This window comes from Lactuca sativa, chromosome 4 (assembly GCF_002870075.4).
Source record: "Lactuca sativa cultivar Salinas chromosome 4, Lsat_Salinas_v11, whole genome shotgun sequence".
NCBI classification, from domain to species: domain Eukaryota; kingdom Viridiplantae; phylum Streptophyta; class Magnoliopsida; order Asterales; family Asteraceae; genus Lactuca; species Lactuca sativa.
In genome coordinates this window covers 319,581,773-319,600,529 of record NC_056626.2, presented here as the reverse complement: position 1 = coordinate 319,600,529, position 18,757 = coordinate 319,581,773, and the positions used below count along the sequence as shown (strand labels likewise).

Sequence of the window (18,757 nt, the reverse complement as noted above, 5' to 3'; positions counted from 1 at the left end):
GTATACGGAGACAAACCCAGCACGAACCTTCGCCTTATCTCATGCATCAAGGCACAGAAGTATTTGTGAAAGAAAGACTTGACGTTCCTGGCTCATATAATAGACAAATCCAAGGAAGAGGCCAATATTCGAGATATCCCAGTAGCTCGCGAATTCCCGAATGTCTTCCTTGATGATCTTCCGGGGATACCCCCAGAAAGACAAATTGAATTTCGAATTGACCTTGTGCCAGGAGCCACTCCCATCGCTAAATCGCCCTACCGATTGGCTCCTGCAGAGATGCAAGAATTGTCCAGTCAACTCAGCGAACTTTTGGATAAAGGATTCATCCGACCTCGTTTCTCACCATGGGGAGCTCCAGTTCTCTTTATCAAGAAGAAGGATGGATCTTTTAGGATGTGCATTGATTACAGAGAATTAAATAAGCTCACCGTCAAAAATCGCTATCCACTCCCGCGAATCGATGATCTATTCGACCAGCTCCAAGGAGCAAGCTATTTCTCTAAAATAAATCTGCGATCTGGATACCACCAACTCAAGGTCCGGGGAGAGGATATCCCCAAAACCGCTTTCCGAACTCGATATGGGCATTATGAATTTGTTGTAATGCCCTTCGGTCTAACGAATGCCCCTGCCACATTCATGGACCTAATGAATCGAATCTGCCGACCATTCCTCGACAACTTTGTCATTGTTTTCATTGACGACATTCTAGTTTACTCTTGAAGCAAATAAGAGCATGGCCAACATCTTCGACAAATCCTGGAAACCCTACGGACCGAAAATCTATACGCAAAGCTCTCTAAGTGTGAGTTCTGGCTTCGTAGTGTGAACTTTTTGGGTCATGTTGTTAGCCAAGAAGGAATACACGTGGATCCTTTTAAGGTCAAAGCCATCGAAGGATGGACAGTCCCAACAACACCCACAAAAATTCGCCAATTTCTGGGTCTCGCAGGCTATTATAGGATATTCATCCAAAATTTCTCTAAGACAGCCAAACCGCTTACCAAGCTTACACAAAAGGGTGTACCCTTTGAATGGACGGACAAGCAAGAAGCTGCATTCCGAACTCTGAAACAAGCACTCTGCAGTGCACCAGTGCTATCATTACTCGAAGGAATAGAAGACTTCGTAGTATACTGCGACGCGTCAAATCAGGGCTTAGGTTGTGTACTTATGCATCGGGGGAAAGTGATAGCTTATGCATCACGACAGCTAAAAATACACAAAGTGAATTATACAACCCACGATCTGGAGTTGGGATCTGTGGTCTTCGCCTTAAAAATCTGGAGGCACTACCTGTACGGTACAAAGTGCACCATTTTTACGGACTACAAGAGCCTCCAACATATCCTAAATCAAAAAGAGTTGAACATGAGGCAACGAAGATGGGTTGAGTTACTAAACGATTATGAGTGTGAAATCAAGTACCACCCAAGCAAGGCTGACGTGGTAGCTAATGCCTTGAGTCGGAAAGAGTACTCAAATCGTCGCGTGAAAACTCTCTCGATAACCATCCAATCCCACTTAACCTCTCAGATCAGGGTAGCCCAATTCGATGCCATGAAGGCATAAAACAAAACAAGCGAAGCATTACGTGGAATGGAAAAGAATCTTGAAGTGAAAGAGGGCAGAGCAAACTATTTCATGAACCGCATTTGGGTCCCTAAACTTGGGGGATTCAGAGAGGTAGTCATGAATGAAGCCCACAAGACGCGATACTCCATCTATCCGGGTTCAGACAAAATGTACTTGGATATTAAGCAACACTATTGGTGGCCTAACATGAAGGCAGAGATTGCCACCTATGTTAGCAAATGCCTTACTTACGCTAAAGTAAAGGTGGAATATCATAGGCCCTCGGGACTATTACAGCAACCAGTAATTCCCGAGTGGAAATGGGAGAGGATTACTATGGACTTTGTGACCAAACTACCCAAGTCATCAGACGGATTGGACACCATATGGGTAATAGTCGACATATTGACGACATCCGCTCATTTCCTGCCAATAAAAGAATCCTACAAGATGGAGAGGTTGACGAGGATATACATCAAGGAAATTGTGAGACTCCATGGAGTGCCAGTGTCTATCATCTCAGATAGAGATAGTAGATTCATTTCGCGTTTTTGGCAATCACTTCAAAAAGCTTTAGGAACACATCTCGACATGAGCACTGCTTATCATCCACAAATGGATGGTCAAAGCGAGCGAACCATCCAGACACTTGAAGACATGCTTCGTGCATGTGTGATAGACTTTGGGAAGTCATGGGATACCCACTTACCCTTAGTCGAATTTTCATACAACAACAGTTACCACACGAGCATCAAAGTTGCTCCTTTCGAGGCGCTGTATGGACGTAAATATAGATCACCGTTGTGTTGGGAGGAGGTAGGTGACACCCAGCTAGCGAAAGAACTGACATCAGCCAAGACATTAAAGGGGACCGGAGATCATACGTGAAACAACGGAAAAGATAGTTCAAATCAGAGCTCGACTTCAAGCATCACGCGACCGACAGAAGAGCTACGCTGATAAACGGCGAAATCCCTTGGAGTTTCAAGTCGGAGATCGGGTGTTGTTAAAAGTATCTCCATGGAAAGGGTTATTCGTTTTGGAAAATGGGGAAAATTGAATCCACGATACATTGGACCTTTCGAGATTCTTGCCCGAATTGGTCCAATGGCGTATAGACTGCAACTACCCGCTGAGCTCAGCAGTGTACACCCCGTGTTCCATGTTTCCCATCTAAAGAAGTGCTTATCCGATGAAACCCTCGTCATTCCCCCTGATGAAATAGAAATCAACGAGAATCTCCTGTTCGTCGAGGAACCAGTCGAAATCATGGACAGGGAGGTTAAGCGTACTAAGCAAAGTTGCATTCCGATTGTGAAGATACGGTGGAACGCGAAGCGTGGGCCAGAATTCACATGAGAATGCGAAGATCAGATGAAGCAGAAGTACCCTCACCTATTCTCGCATTCTCAAATCTAGCTTTCAAAAGAATTTCGGGACGAAATTCCCTCTAACGGGGGGATGATGTCACAACTAGGAATTTGGTGCCTTGTAAACATTGAACAACGATAACAAATGTGAACCAACAATGTGAAAGCATGTATGATGCTTATTCAATAACAACAAAACTTCCATCAAACGCTTTATAAGAGCACATCAAATAGTCAACAAAAGTTTGGAAGCCCTAAAAATCCCGGTTTAAGTCTATTTTGGACTAGAATTTCCTTATTGGGCCTAATGGACCAATAAGTTTCCAATTTGATATCTTTGGGCTTAGAACTCTTATATGGGCTCTAATTTGGAGCCACCTTCATTTATTTTAACATTTTGGGCCATATTGGGCCTAGTATGAAATAAAATACTTTAATGGGCCTTATTGGGTCACAACAAATTTAAATTAGCCCTAATGGGTCATAAAATTCATACTTTAATTTATTTGGGGCCAAAAATTATCTAAGTGAATCATAAGATGGGCCTAAGAGCAAAAAGTCCAATTTTCTTCTTTCCCCTCTCCTCTTCTCGGCCCAAAAACCCAAAATGGAAGAGGGTTGACTTCCATTTGCCACCTCACATTTACCCATAGGTCCTCCATGCATATAACTCATATCTCCATGCAACCATCACTTCATCTACTCTCTCCTCTCCTCCTTTTTTTTTTCTCTCGGCCGAAACAACACAAACACACACACACACACATTTCACTCAAACTCTCTCAAAGAAACTCTCTTCACTCTTCACCAAATTTTCGAGATTTAGAGCTTGATAAGGAGTTTCTTCCACAAAAATCATCATTCAAGGTAAGTGTATGTTTGGATCTATGATCTAGATGCTTTGTTTTATCAAAATATCTTTCTAATCTATCCAAACTCATAATCACCATCTTAGAAACACCTAAGTTCGAGATCCTCCAATGAAAGCTTACTAGGCCAAGATTTACACCAAACTTCTTCATTTCTCTCTTCAAAACTGAAACCACAACTCAAGGTGAGCTTCATACCCCTCTTTTTCGGTTTTTACATGTTTTATTGGGGGAGAATACAAGAAAATGTGTAGATCTATGTGTATGTGTATGCTATGTATGATTTTATGCATGTATGTATGATTTTATGTGTTTTTGTAATGAATATGTAACCAAAAAGGGAAGAAATATCGAGATCTATGCCATAAGAAGGAAAAAAAACATGATCTAAGTAGTATTATACTAAACAAGTCAAGAATATTAACTCATAAGTTTGTGAAAAACATATTTCAACATAAAACCCATTTTTGGGCTTAAATTGTCAAAAATTCGAAATATGGGTTAAGAGGTGCCAAATCACGGTTTCTTAAGGGTCAAATAGTCAAAACAGTTAAAACAACTGTCAAACAACTATTTTTAATCAATCATTTTATTTATAGAAGATTGGGTCAAAAATACTAATCTACGGTTGACAAAAATCGAAAGACAAGTACACGTATAACTCCAAATATCGTATAAACAAATCAATCGGTCTCGAGTCGATACAAAAACAAAAAACCGTTAAATCGAACCATCCAATAGATATACGATACCAAAGACGAGTAATTATTCAAACTTTGGGCTTGAAAGTTTCAAATCATGCTTGTTGGACCTTGCAAGTCCATTGACATGATCTTTGGGCCCAAAGGGATAACGCTTATATGTTATTGGGCCTCCTATGGCCCAATTCCATATAAAGGGACCTTAATGGCTCTCAAGTGCTTTTGGGGTCTTAGTGATCCAATAGTAATGCCAGTAAGGTCAAGGTAATCAAATGCGAGATGGGCCAACGAGTCTTTCGCATCCTCGATGGCCTAAAGTAAACTCACGGAAGTAGCAGGATTGTACCCCTCTTTTTCCTCGTTTGCTAGGCTTATGAGTAATCGACGTAAACAGATTTAGGGCGATAATCGAGAGTAATCAAGGTGGTTGGATTAAGTGAGTTATAACGGGCGACGCCTCTAAGGATCGTTCGTAAATGGTAGTTATAAACTAGTCATTACTAATGCATGGTTATAACAACTCACAAACCTTAATTAATCCAACACCACCCAAGTAATCAAGGATGAGTAAACAGAATCATTCATTGCGACAGTATAATAATTTGAGAAATCACTGAATTTTATGTATATGGAAAACGTCGGGTTTTCCGAGGAAGTTCAACATTTTCACTTGTATGTTTAATACTAAGTTCTTCAATTGTACATGTTTTGAAATCACCATGCATATTGTACGAATCTTCACACTTTTTTTTTTATAAACAATGGTCTTTTCAGAAAATATCGGATTTTCTGGGTTTTACAAACTACACAAATCATTTTAACACAACATACTTATGAACTCACCAACATTTCATATGTTGACCGTTTTTCAAAATAACTTGTATTCTCAGGTAACAGGTAAGCTGAGGAATAAGTACCAAGTGTGTTAGGGTGTTTTTGCTTTTGAAATCTATCAAACAATGTATGTATGGATTTGAAATGTTAAAACAATGTACTTGATGTGAACAATTCCAATTGTAATATATTGATGCATGGTGATGTTTATGTTATGATTCATGTATATTCATTGTGATGATATTCAATTTAAGTCACGCGAGCCTCCTGACTTTTCCGCCGTCTGATCGGGGGTGTGACACTTTTTGGTGGAAAGTTATATTAGAAGTAATATCTTTGTAATTTTTTCTCTTAAACAAGGGTGATAGAACAATTTTTAAGTGGATAATTTATCTCATGTTTACGGGCATAAATTAATTCAAACCATTGAAAAACGGAAAATGAATTTTATTTGATAAAACATAATCTTCCCAAAGACCTAAATGAAGAAATCTTAAGTAGTATGAAAAAAATTCTTCATGCCAAGCTCTTTTCTTATTATCATAGTCTTTATAATATTCAATATCTTTTAAGTACTCAAAATCAACTTGATATTCTAGATCTGAGAAATTCATTTTAACAATTTATTTGGGTTAAGATTTAACAATTTGTTTGGGGTAAGATTGAGGAAGCTTAATGTATCGTTTCTAGGTTACGGTTACATGACTCTTTGTATATTTTAATTCCTTAAAATAATTGAGAAGCTTTTTTTATTTGTTTATTATATTCATAACTATTTGGTTGTAATTTTGATAAATAATTTTCTTCACGGAATAGAGTATCTTCTAAATGTTGAATATTTCTGCTTATATTAGAGTTTATTTCTCAATGTCTTTTTATAATATTATTCCAAAGCCTATTAAATTTAGAATAATTTATCTGTATCTTAGAACTCATATTTGTTGCTTAAAATTTTCAAGTTCATCAATAAAATCTGATTTAGTGGGGCTAAAAAAACTATTTTCACTATTTTGATCATCTTGATATAAAGGTTTGGTAATATAATTAGCATAATCGACTATTTTTAGTCTTAAAGATCTTGATTTTGAAAATGAAGATTTTGAAGTGCTTGTTTCTAGAGTAAAAGAAGTTAAAAACATGGATGATGAAATATTTAGAGAATAAAATTTTATATTTACCGAACCATTAGTATGTTCAATAATATTTGAAATTTGTTGTGAAGAATCTATAAGTTTGGGTTCAATAAAATTTTGTAAATTCCAATTACATGATTGAGTATATCAGACTATTTTAATATGGTGTGTGGAATTTGGTATGATTAGTGTTTGTTTCAAAAATAATTGTTTCATTTTTAGGACTTGATAAACGAGTTTTTGGTTCAAGGGTAGTTGTCATGGTTTTGTGACAAACACGATAAATTGTTGCAAAAGGTTTTGTATAATCTTTGAATTATAAATTTTTTGTTTATACTATTAAGACTAAAGTGTCTAGAATATTTTTATCAAATAATCCTATAGAAAATTTTGGATGACAATTGAAATAGATGGGTCCATTAGCGATATTTGTTTCATCCATGACTAAAATGAAATTTTGAAAATCTTTATGTCTTTTGTCTCTTAAAATAAAGAGAACATGAACATCTATGCCAAGTCTAAATAGAGGTTTGATAGCAATTTGGATTAAACCGACATGTAAAAATTTATATTTTGTTCCATGTTCTAGAATAGATCATGATGATAACAAATATAAATTTTATTGGCTTTGAGCAATAGACAAACTTTCTTCTGTCATTTTAATAGAATAAACTTGAAAATAATCAAAAGTTTCTATTCCATATATTGTATTAACATTAGTTTCATGTATTGTCCAATTATTTAAACTTTGTTCTATGTTATTAACAGTTTATTTAATAAAATTAATTTAATTATCATTATCTTGTTTTTCATTGGTATTATTGTTAGAAATATAATTTTTAGATAATATACATGATATTTTACTCATATTTGCTTGATTCAGTATAAGAATTTGCAGGAAAACTTACTTGTTCTAATATTGATGAACAGAAGGGAAGCATCCCTACAATAGTGTGGTCCAACTCTACGAGTTACGTCCTTTTCTGTGCGTCTTACGCTAATCCAGCAAACCACTAGTCTCGTCTCCGAAGCATCCTTACTAAAACTCATATTTTTTCTTGAAAATTTGTATACTAGAATTAATCAAGTTTGAAATAAGTCTATCACACATACCACCCAAAAAAATCTTTCTTGTCTCTTATACAATTATGTGTAATGCGTGTGTGTGTGTCTATATATATATATATATATATATATATATATATATATATATATATATATATATATATATATATATATATATATATAAAAGTTACGAAGGAAGTAGTGAGAAAGAAAAAGAGAAAACAAGAGTTGAAAAATACTATCTTTGTAACATATTTCAATGTAGGATGTTGGAAAGACGGACTCAGAGATTATATGTGTTTTCCATAATGTATTCCTTTTTACCAAACTTAATAAATCATAAAAAATTATATATGACAAAATTTCTGCACCATATTTTTAACAAATGGTCTAACGTGTGTCTATATATATATATATATATATATATATATATATATATATATATATATATATATATATAGGGAAGTAGTGAGAAAGAAAAAGAGAAAACAAGAGTTGAAAAATACTATCTTTGTAACATATTTCAACGTAGGATGTTGGAAAGACGGACTCAGAGATTATATATGTTTTCCATAATGTATTCCTTTTTACCAAACTTAATAAATCATAAAAAATTATATATGACAAAATTTCTGCACCATATTTTTAACAAATGGTCTAACGTGTGTGTCTATATATATATATATATATATATATATATATATATATATATATATATATATATATATATATATATATATATATATATATATATATATATATATATATATATATATATATATATCATGAATCACCACTACAAACAACAATAAAATGTACATGTGAATGCTTGAAGTGATGTTTTTTTTTTTAACAAAATCAGAAAGAAAAAGCTGGTGAATTTTTGTTAACAAATCATATAGGGAAATATGATGATTTTTTAACGTGATATCTTATAAAATTACTATTCAATACGCTATATGAGTTTTCTTCACTACATACTTTGATTTTTGAAGTCCATTTGAAATGACAATACATGCTTTTATAAAAGAAAAAAAAAGAGGGGGGGGGGGGGGGGGGGGGGGGGGGGGGGGCTGGCTCTAGTTAAATTTTCATTTATGTAATCATAGATTGTCATCTATGAAAAGCCTGATTTTCGTATATACTCATCTTTAGAAATTTGCAAAAGAGCCTTATGAGATTTTTCAATGCACCTAGATAAAACCATGGCTAAAATATAATCTTTCTAATTTTTACTTAAACTTTAGAAAATAGTTTATGGAATTAAACCGATTTGTCTTTTTTTCTCTTAAAATAAAAGGAATTAACCTTTATATTAACTGACTATGTTAATACCAGTGTAAAACACGACTTTACAACATAAATAACAAAAATAATACATACTAAATGACATTGTACAAACTAATAAACAACAAAATTCAAATCTAGGTATATAAATAAAACTAATAAATAAATAAAAACAAAATTTGGAATTACTAATTTCATGTTGATATTTTTGATGAATTATTCTTGATTTTATGGGATGCTTCATATAAAAACCAAAACTTATCCAAAACGAATTCAAATCTCTTCCTTATAATATGTAAAGGGGAATCAAATGTTTCCAAAATAAATAAGCAAAATCAGAGGAGATAAGTGACTTGATTTAGTAGAAACAATTTTGAAAGAAATCATAATACCTGATTTATTGAGATTTTGTTTATGAATGTATCATTATTATAATCATTTGAAATTCAAATTTCAGGATTTTAAAGATTGAATGTCATATTAGGCGGTTCATTTTGAAAGTTTTTAAGTTTATGACATGTCATACGTCAATAAATTGATTTTTTTTATTAAAATATAAAGATTAAAATTTATATTGTCTAAATTAACATAATTTATTTGTGGATAATATATGATTTAAATTTTGATTTAACTAGCAAATTTTTGTTTTTGGGTAATAATCTATTTGAATTTTTTATTAAGTGATTATTATATCTTGAAGTAACAGTGTATTTTTTGATTATGGGTTATTTATTGGTAGTCGCTTTGCAACATACTTATCATTAGTAAATTATGCTGGAGGATACGTATCGCTTTAGGAGGTGCGAGAACGGAACCACAGTCAGAAACACAACACTGCCACCATGGTCTAGGTGGTGCGGGAACGGACTGAGGGGATGCTACCCCACCTCATCTCTCTTCACCTCATTGATCCATTTTTTTTCTTATTTGGAAAAAAAACCCTCCTTCAACGATTATTAAAAAAAACTTTTTTATTGTAACGATTAGAACTCGAATATATATATATATATATATATATATATATATATATATATATATATATGTATGTATATATATATATATATATATATATATATATATGTATGTATATATATATATATATATATATATATATATATATATATATGTATGTATGTATATAACCCACTACTTTCACATTTAAAATCACACATTCTATCAATTCCTCTTTATTTTAAAAAAAAAAATGAATCCCAAAAATCCAACCCCAAAATCTTATATAAGAAAAACTAATGTTTCACGTTTAGGTGCCTAAACTCGAAACATTTTCGCATTCGATCCATCTCAACCGGTTTATCGTCCCCAACTTGATGCCTCTATTTAATATTCTCCACAATTTCAATACCAAAATTTTAGACAATACAACCCATGCAAGTACCAAATGTTAGTCCAAATATGCTTAACAACTTTGTTGTTTTCCAGATCAACTTTAACCAAATCAACCCCAAAGCCAAACCTCACTCTATCAATCTCAAACCCAAATTCAAACCCCACCCTTTCACTCTCAACCACAAAACCAAAGTCTCGATGAGTCGGACGACAAAATTATAATGGAAACTCAACCCCCCACCCCCACCATGTCGCAAAGGAAAACAACAAGTGCAAGAGACGACAAAAAGCAAAAGCCTCAAGCAAGGACTCCCCAAGAAGAGCCAGTGTTGACACAAGCTTGGGTTGAAATTTCAAAGAATTCAACGCATGGAAAATACACAAGCGCATGAACATTTTTGGCTTCTCATTCTTGAAAGATTTCACATGGAGTTGGGTAGAGAAGATGAGTACCGTACCAAACACCAATTTAATTCAAAGTTTCGAGAAATAGCAAAAAATATTTTAAAAATGAAAGGGTTGTACAACAATCTAAAACTCAAAGGAGAAGCGGTCAATGAGATAAAGAAATTCTTCAAGTGGCTTTGTATTTTTTTTTTATTTTTATTTCGCGAGGAAACGAGAAAGACATTCAAGTTTAACGAGCCTTGGAAATTTTTATTTCGTAATCCAAGGTGTAAAAAATATGATGATGACTTCATACTAGGTGGAACACAATAAGAATGAACAAAAATAGGCTCTAGTGGATACATAACTTCTTTTGATGCTCTTGTTGTATTAGATTTAAATGAGGACGACGAAGACGAGCTAGAAGAAATTGTTCGACCGATGGGTAGTGACAAAACAAAAAGGAAGTGGAAGAGGTCTTCTTCCAATGCATTGAATTTCAGCATGGACGCAGATGAAATACAGAAAATGATAACAACATTTGGTCGATACAATCTGAATTTTGTTGAACGTTTAACATTCGAGAAAGAAAAAGAAGCCGAAAAAGATTGATCATGCGAAAAAACAAAAAATGAACGATATGAAGTTCTTGATGGAAAAAACCGATCATTTTTCGGCATCGACCCTCGAACTAGTTTTGAAGAAGTAAAAGATCATGAAATAATATTCCACCGTTTCATTTTTTAAATGCAGGTCGTTTTTTTAGATATTCGGTTTTTTTTTTTTTTTTTTTAATGTTGGTTATTTTCTAGAGTTTTTTTAATCTTTGTTTTTTATGTAAATTTTCTTTTAAGTAATGAAGTATTTCTATTTTAATTAAATTTTATGTTTAATAGTCATTTTTAAGAAAATATATTTACTTTTTGAAATATAAAGATTAAAATCTTTTTATTTAAAAAATAAAAATAAATGATATTGAAAGGTGATTATTTTGTGCTTTTTGGCGGTGAAAATTGAATGAATGAAAAACTAGAATGCCACTAAAAAATAAATGATGGATACATCCTTCGATCTTAGGCTAATCATATATATAGTTATATATAATCTTTAAAATTCAACCTTATGATATTTTACAAATAAAAAGATTTATCTAAAAGCAAAATCGAAGTGACACAATGACAATTGTCTTACGCCACTATCCAACACACAACGAAAAAAATCTTATTTTATTAGACACGAATCAAAAATCAAAGATCTAAAAAATATTAAACCAAAGGCACATTGATTCACACACATAACAACACAAAACACACACACACACACCTGTGTGCAAATTTAATAAAAAGACACATTCATACACACCACATTTGTCGGTGTGAAAGGTGATCTGTCGAAACAATATTACCCCCTTTTCAGCTCCCCTCAACCCATTCCATTCCACACTCTCTCTTTCCCTTTCTCTCTCTCTCCCCCCATTTCTCCATTCTTATCGAATTCCAATTCTGCTAAATCTGCTTCAACTTAGACCCAAAATCATGGAAACCAACTCGGTTTCCAAATGGGCTTTGTTGTTCTTCGTTGTAATCCAACTGGGTGCTCAAGGAATTCAATGTAGTGTCACTTACGATAGTAAAGCCATCGTCATCAATGGTCAAAGAAGAATACTCATCTCTGGTTCGATACATTATCCTCGAAGTACTCCTGAGGTACTTAACGAAACTATCTATCGTTTTTTTCAGGCGAAATGTGGGTTTAACTTTAGATGAGGTTTGAATTCATGGGGTTTTTGTACCTTTTTTGTGTTGCAGATGTGGGAAGATCTTATAATGAAGGCGAAAGAAGGAGGACTTGATGTGATTGAAACTTATGTGTTTTGGAATGTTCATGAGCCTACTCCTGGCAATGTACTATTTTCGTTTACTTTTTAGGGTTTATCGAGTGACTTTTAGTGCGAAATTTACTGTATTTTCGCTCTAATCTTCAACAGTTTTTGACTTTTTTTCTCGATTTCAACATATCAAGCTTAGTTTTTTATACTACAAAATGGGGTTTTTCCCTTTTTTTGCTCTTTATTAAACTATTATTAGATCTATAAGTTTTTTCTACTGATTTATGCATGCTAATTATATAATTTTGTTTGTGGAAAATTCAGTATAATTTTGAAGGGAGAAACGATTTGGTGAGATTCTTAAAGACTGTGCAAAAAGCCGGACTTTATGCTCATCTTCGAATTGGACCTTATGTTTGCGCTGAATGGAATTTTGGGTATTTATTTTAATATTTTACATATTTTCTCTTCTCAGATCTATAATTCTTTTTTCCATTTAACAAATAATATTATGTGAAATTACTAAAATGGTCATTTTTGTGTTGAATCTTACAGAGGATTACCAGTTTGGCTGAAGTATGTTCCTGGTATTAGCTTTAGAACCGATAACGAGCCATTCAAGGTCATAATTGTCTTTTTATTTTCTTTTTCTAATTTTTTTTTTATTTTGTATATACTTTAAAAATTATAATTTTTCTTTTTTTAATATTTACAGAGGGCTATGAAGGGTTTCACTGAGAAAATTGTGAACATGATGAAGAGTGAAAAGTTGTTCGAAACCGAAGGAGGTCCAATTATCCTCTCTCAGGTATGTTGTACTGACTTGTAACTTGTGCTTCCGAAGTTGTACATTTCCATGGAATCTTCAATAATGGCAAAGATGTAAATACGTGATTAAATTTGGGTTTTTTTTTGCAGATTGAGAATGAATACGGGTCGATAGGAAAGGCACTTGGAAGCGCTGGACATAATTACATGACTTGGGCTGCAAATCTGGCCGTTGGATTGGGGACAGGTGTCCCATGGGTCATGTGCAAGCAAGATGATGCCCCGGATCCAGTTGTAAGCAATTTATGGCCCGACCCGACCCGGATCCATATTCATATTCATTTAATATATATCTCATTCATCCTTTCTTCGGTTTCGTTTCTTCCTATATATTTAAAAAATCTACCAGATTATATTTATACCAATAAGTAATTTTAGGGATAATTGGAATATTGGATAGATTTTTTAAAATATAATATCGTAATTAAGAAAAAAAATTGAAATGGTAATGCTATAGATAAATAAATGAACGTATGTTATGTTGTTGTTTCTTATGTCTACCCCTTTTTTGTTTATTTACTTTTTGGTCAAAAGGTTAATTTTTAACATTTTTCCTGACAAGTGATAATCTTTATGTTAATTATTTTATACATTTGATTAATGAGATTAGAATAGAATTGGTCAAATAGGAATCTTTTTTTTTTCTTTGTCAGTTGCTAATAATGGGAAATAACCTGAAATAAATATATTTAACTTAATGACAGTCGTTGTATTAGCATTTACAGAAGTGGGTGGGAGGTTTAATTAGGGGCATTTTGGGAACAAAATTAAAAATAGACATATTTTTAAAGGACGACATTATGGAACTTAGTTTTTGATACAGAGGGTGTTTTGAGGCATAAAAACATAAATCTCACTTTCAAAGTGAACAAGGGTCATTTTCGTCATAAAATCAAAGATTTTCAAGAAGGGTTGTTTTCAAGCATATTTTCTTGATTTTCCTTTTTATAAATACTTTTTGAAGGCATAAATACACAAACTCACCTCCAAAGTAAAGGAGGGGTATTTTTGTCACAAAACCAAGGTTTAGTTGGGTATTCAAGAAGGGTTGCTTTCAAGCACATTTTCTTGAATTCGCCCCTTTTAAATTTAGGGCATAAAAACACGAATCTCACTTCCAAAGTAAACAAGGGGCATTTTCGTCACAAAACCAAAGATTAGTTGTTATCCAAAACGGGTTGTTTTCAACTTTCAAGCATATTTTCTTGAATTTCCCTTTCGACATCGACCAATATAATCATTTTACGCATTATTTTTTGGATTTTAATGACAGATAAACACATGCAATGGTTTTTATTGTGACGCTTTTACCCCTAACAAACCATACAAACCAACAATTTGGACCGAAACTTGGAGCGGATGGTTCACAGAATTTGGTGGGCCCATCCACGAGAGGCCCGTTCAAGATTTAGCATTTGGTGTTGCTCGATTCATTCAAAAGGGTGGATCTTTCTTTAACTACTACATGGTTTGTATCTTTTTCCTTTTTTTTTTTTTTACCAATTTATAGTTTTATACAACAATGTTTTATTAACCATATTGTATCGATTGATCCTAAAATTGATATAAAAACCACAATTTGTGGCGTAAATTGGGAACGAAGTGAAATTTTGTGTTGAATAAATGCAACATTTAGCGATAACTAAAATTAAAACTCTTTATTGGTTATGAATAGTATCATGGAGGAACGAATTTTGGTCGATCTGCTGGAGGCCCTTTTATCACTACTAGTTATGATTATGATGCTCCACTTGATGAATATGGTGAGTTTTTATGAATTATGATCATATACTTTTGACTTTTTGAGGTCAAACCTATTGTTTTTCAAAGTCAAAATCGATGGATATGTTGTTTGATTCCAGACCAACTTTCTTTTATGTATCATATACTTTTGATTTCGGTTTTAAAATTGCAAGTTAGAATCAAAGATCATATACTTTGACTTTTAGGGTCAAACTTATCAACAAAAGTACATTACTATTTATTTCATTTAACCTTTTTTGTATATCTCTTTATAGGTTTAATCAGACAACCGAAATACGGACATTTAAAAGAGCTTCACAAAGCTATTAAACAATGTGAGCCTGCATTAGTTTCTTCAGATCCTACAGTTACTTCTTTGGGTAGCCTTCAACAGGTAATAATATAACTAATCTTTATATCAGATTTCAAATTTAATCAAGAAATAACAAATGTACTTTTATTTAATTTTTATTTACAGGCGCATGTATTTTCATCAAAATCGGGACATTGTGCAGCTTTTCTTGCAAATTATAATCCAAACAATGCAGAAAAAGTGATGTTCAACAATATGCATTATACTTTGCCTCCATGGTCTATCAGTATCCTTCCTGATTGCAAGAATGTTGTGTTTAACACTGCTAAAGTATGTGATTTTGTTACTTTTTTTATTTATTTTGTGATTTTTTTGGTTTTGTGTTTTAATTGTTGTAAAATGTGTGTAGGTTGGAGTTCAATCAACACAAATGGAAATGTTACCAACAAATTCGGAGTTGTTTTCATGGGAGACGTATAATGAAGATTTAACAATGGTGGATGAGAGCTCGACTTTTACTACTTCTGGTTTATTGGAGCAAATTAATGTTACTAGAGATACTAGTGATTATCTTTGGTATACAACAAAGTATGTTTCATTCATCAACTCTTAAGAATAAGACCCCTGATTGTTACACATCACGACCTTGGACTGCGTTTAACATGTATTGGACTGGAACTGAGACTGATGTCAACAGGACAAAAATTACAATTCTTTGTCTCATCCAAAAATGTGGAATAGTGACCCGCTCTCGATCTCTTGTTTGTGAGAAAAGACGTTAACGCCCTCTTTATCCTCATTTTAAGAATAACCCTAGAAAACTTTCTAGGGTTACTTTAGATGATGAGGATGAAGAGGGCGTTAACGTCTTTTTTTCTCACAGAAGAGAGATTGAGAGCGGGTCACTATCCCACATTTTTGGATGAGAAAAAGAATTGCAATTTTTGTCCTGTTGACATCAGTCTCAATCACAGTCCAATGCATGCCAAACACAGTACAAGGTTGTCTTGCTTTGGACCCAATTAATGAGTCTCAACGAACATGTTTATGTTTTGCAGTGTTGAAGTTGGTTCTTCCGAATCATTTTTGCGAGGCGGGGACCACCCGAAGCTTTTGGTCCAGTCAACGGGTCATGCTCTTCATGTTTTTATCAACGGAGAACTTTCGGGTACGCTTGTGAGATTATTTACTAATTATTATTATTATTAATGTTAATGTTACTTTTTTTTTATAAGAATCATGAAAGAAGTTGAATGTATATATAGGTTCGGCTTTTGGAACACGTGAAAATAGAAGAATTACGTACAAAGAAAACGTCAATCTCCGCCCCGGAAACAACAAAATATCACTACTCAGTGTTGCCATGGGATTACCGGTTAGTTTCTAATATTCTTAAATTCCCATTTCACCCTTTGTTTGACTCTAACGTTGACTTTTCAACTCGAAGAATATCGGAGGACATTACGAAACATGGGAAACCGGCGTCATGGGTCCGGTCGCACTCTACGGTCTTGACCAAGGGAAACAAGATCTCTCATGGGCAAAATGGACCTACCAGGTCAGATACTTAGATACTGTCACCATCACTGTCACTGTCAATGTTACTACTTTTCAATAAAGTGTAACCGATTTTTCATTGTTTTAACAGGTTGGTTTAAAGGGAGAGGCCATGGATGTCATTTCAACAAACAGTTTTTCATCCGTTGAATGGATGCAAGGTTCTCTTATCGCTCAAAAACAACAACCGCTGACATGGCACAAGGTAGAATAAAAAAACAAGACACGTGGCATTTGTGACGCGTTACAAATGGCTAACTTTTTGAAATTACTTTTAGGCTTCTTTTAAAGCGCCTACGGGAGACGAGCCATTGGCTTTAGACATGAGCAGTATGGGAAAAGGTCAAGTATGGATCAACGGTCAAAGCATCGGGAGATATTGGACCGCGTACGCCACAGGGGATTGCCACGGGTGCCACTACGCCGGAACATACCGCCCTCCAAAATGTCAACTCGGATGTGGTCAACCAACTCAACGATGGTAAAAAAAATATTGTAATTGTAAATTGTGGATCCGTTTTAAGTAATGTGGGGCCCCGTTTTATTAAGTTGTGGGTTACCAATAAGTGTAGGTACCATGTGCCTAGATCGTGGTTAAAACCAACGGACAATTCATTGGTGCTATTTGAAGAACTTGGTGGCGACCCGACCCGTATTTCACTAGTCAAACGGTCAACAACCACCATATGTGGTGATATGTTTGAATATCACCCGAATATTAAAGATTGGCATATCGAAAGCTATGGAAAAACACAAGAGCTTCATAGGCCAAAAGTTCATCTCCATTGTGGGCCCGGGCTAACCATATCCGCCATTAAATTCGCGAGCTTTGGAACTCCAATGGGGACATGTGGCACTTTCCAACAAGGCACTTGTCATGCCCCTGCATCGTATGATGTAATTGAAAAGGTTATATACTTGTACCTTATGCATAAATAGTTGTACATGCGCGTTTGATGTTATAAATGATTTTGGATTTGTTTTTTTGCAGAAGTGTATTGGGAAAGAGCAATGTGCAGTGACGATAGCAAATAGCAACTTTGGGGAAGACCCGTGTCCGAATAAATTGAAACGGTTGACAGTTGAAGCGGTTTGTGCTCCGAATTCGAGGGGTTAAATTTTAAATGGAAAGGAAGATGAAAAGGAAAATACAAATTGAAGAGTTTGGGATATTTAGGGTAGTTTTTAATTAAATTATTAGAAGGTATATTAGGGTGTATATTAGTGAGAGAAGATCCCAGGGGTTTTACCAAATTGTGAGCCTCGTGATGGGTCGATCCAAGTACTGGTGGTGTTTTCGGGTGTTTTTGACCCGGAAAGTGGAACCGGATGTTGGTGTTGATTTGGTGTGATTTATTTGGAGTTTGATTGTATGATTATTATTGTTATTTAAGATTTTAAGGGGGGTGGGGGGGAATTGAAATGAAACCCTGGAATTAGGTTCGGGTTTAGGAATGGATCCTATTACTCAACATTTTATGTTAATTGTGTGCAGTTTCTAATGAGAAATACATTCTGATTTTAATTTTTTTCTTCATTTATATTCAAAGTTTGAAACTATTGCATTGATGAAATGATTGTTTAATATTATATGTAGATATGATATATGGTTTTAACTTATATATTCTATACATTATATACTATTAGTAAAAATTATTTATTTATTTGTATACAAAATAGGGAATTAATCATTATAAAAAGACAAAACTACAACAATGGTCAAAGTGGTATGTATTTTTTTAAGGTTTTAGTTTAAATCCCGATTTTTTTGGATTCGTGGTCTTTTTGAGTTAGTTTTGTTGTGTTTTTGGTCCATCTGAATAGTGAAATGACTGTAATACCTTTAGGTATTTATTTTTCATTTTTCTTTCATTTCTTCTTAAATCTAATATTAATTTATTTATTTTAATAATTTAA

At 33.7% G+C, this 18,757-nt stretch overlaps 1 protein-coding gene across 1 annotated transcript; it reads left to right on the top strand.

Moving 5' to 3' along the window:
• Window positions 1–11,887: 11,887 nt before the first annotated feature.
• LOC111899168 (beta-galactosidase 3) lies at window positions 11,888–18,365 on the top strand. Its single transcript, XM_023895051.3, has 18 exons — window positions 11,888–12,277; window positions 12,380–12,475; window positions 12,724–12,836; window positions 12,955–13,021; window positions 13,115–13,207; window positions 13,318–13,461; window positions 14,501–14,695; window positions 14,903–14,990; window positions 15,246–15,364; window positions 15,449–15,613; window positions 15,693–15,871; window positions 16,342–16,451; window positions 16,549–16,658; window positions 16,731–16,841; window positions 16,932–17,045; window positions 17,119–17,321; window positions 17,413–17,749; window positions 17,832–18,365. The coding sequence occupies exons 1-18, from the start codon at window positions 12,107–12,109 to the stop codon at window positions 17,955–17,957; spliced, it is 2,541 nt and encodes an 846-aa protein (XP_023750819.1). The 5' UTR covers window positions 11,888–12,106; the 3' UTR covers window positions 17,958–18,365.
• Window positions 18,366–18,757: the final 392 nt, after the last annotated feature.

Excerpts from the sequence above, each read along its gene's own strand:
- LOC111899168 (XM_023895051.3), top strand. The coding sequence starts at position 12,107 with ATGGAAACCAACTCGGTTTCCAAATGGGCTTTGTTGTTCTTCGTTGTA. Across the intron at positions 16,659-16,730 it reads GTGTTGCCATGGGATTACCG|AATATCGGAGGACATTACGA; the intron begins GTTAGTTTCTAA and ends TTCAACTCGAAG. Across the intron at positions 17,750-17,831 it reads CGTATGATGTAATTGAAAAG|AAGTGTATTGGGAAAGAGCA; the intron begins GTTATATACTTG and ends GTTTTTTTGCAG.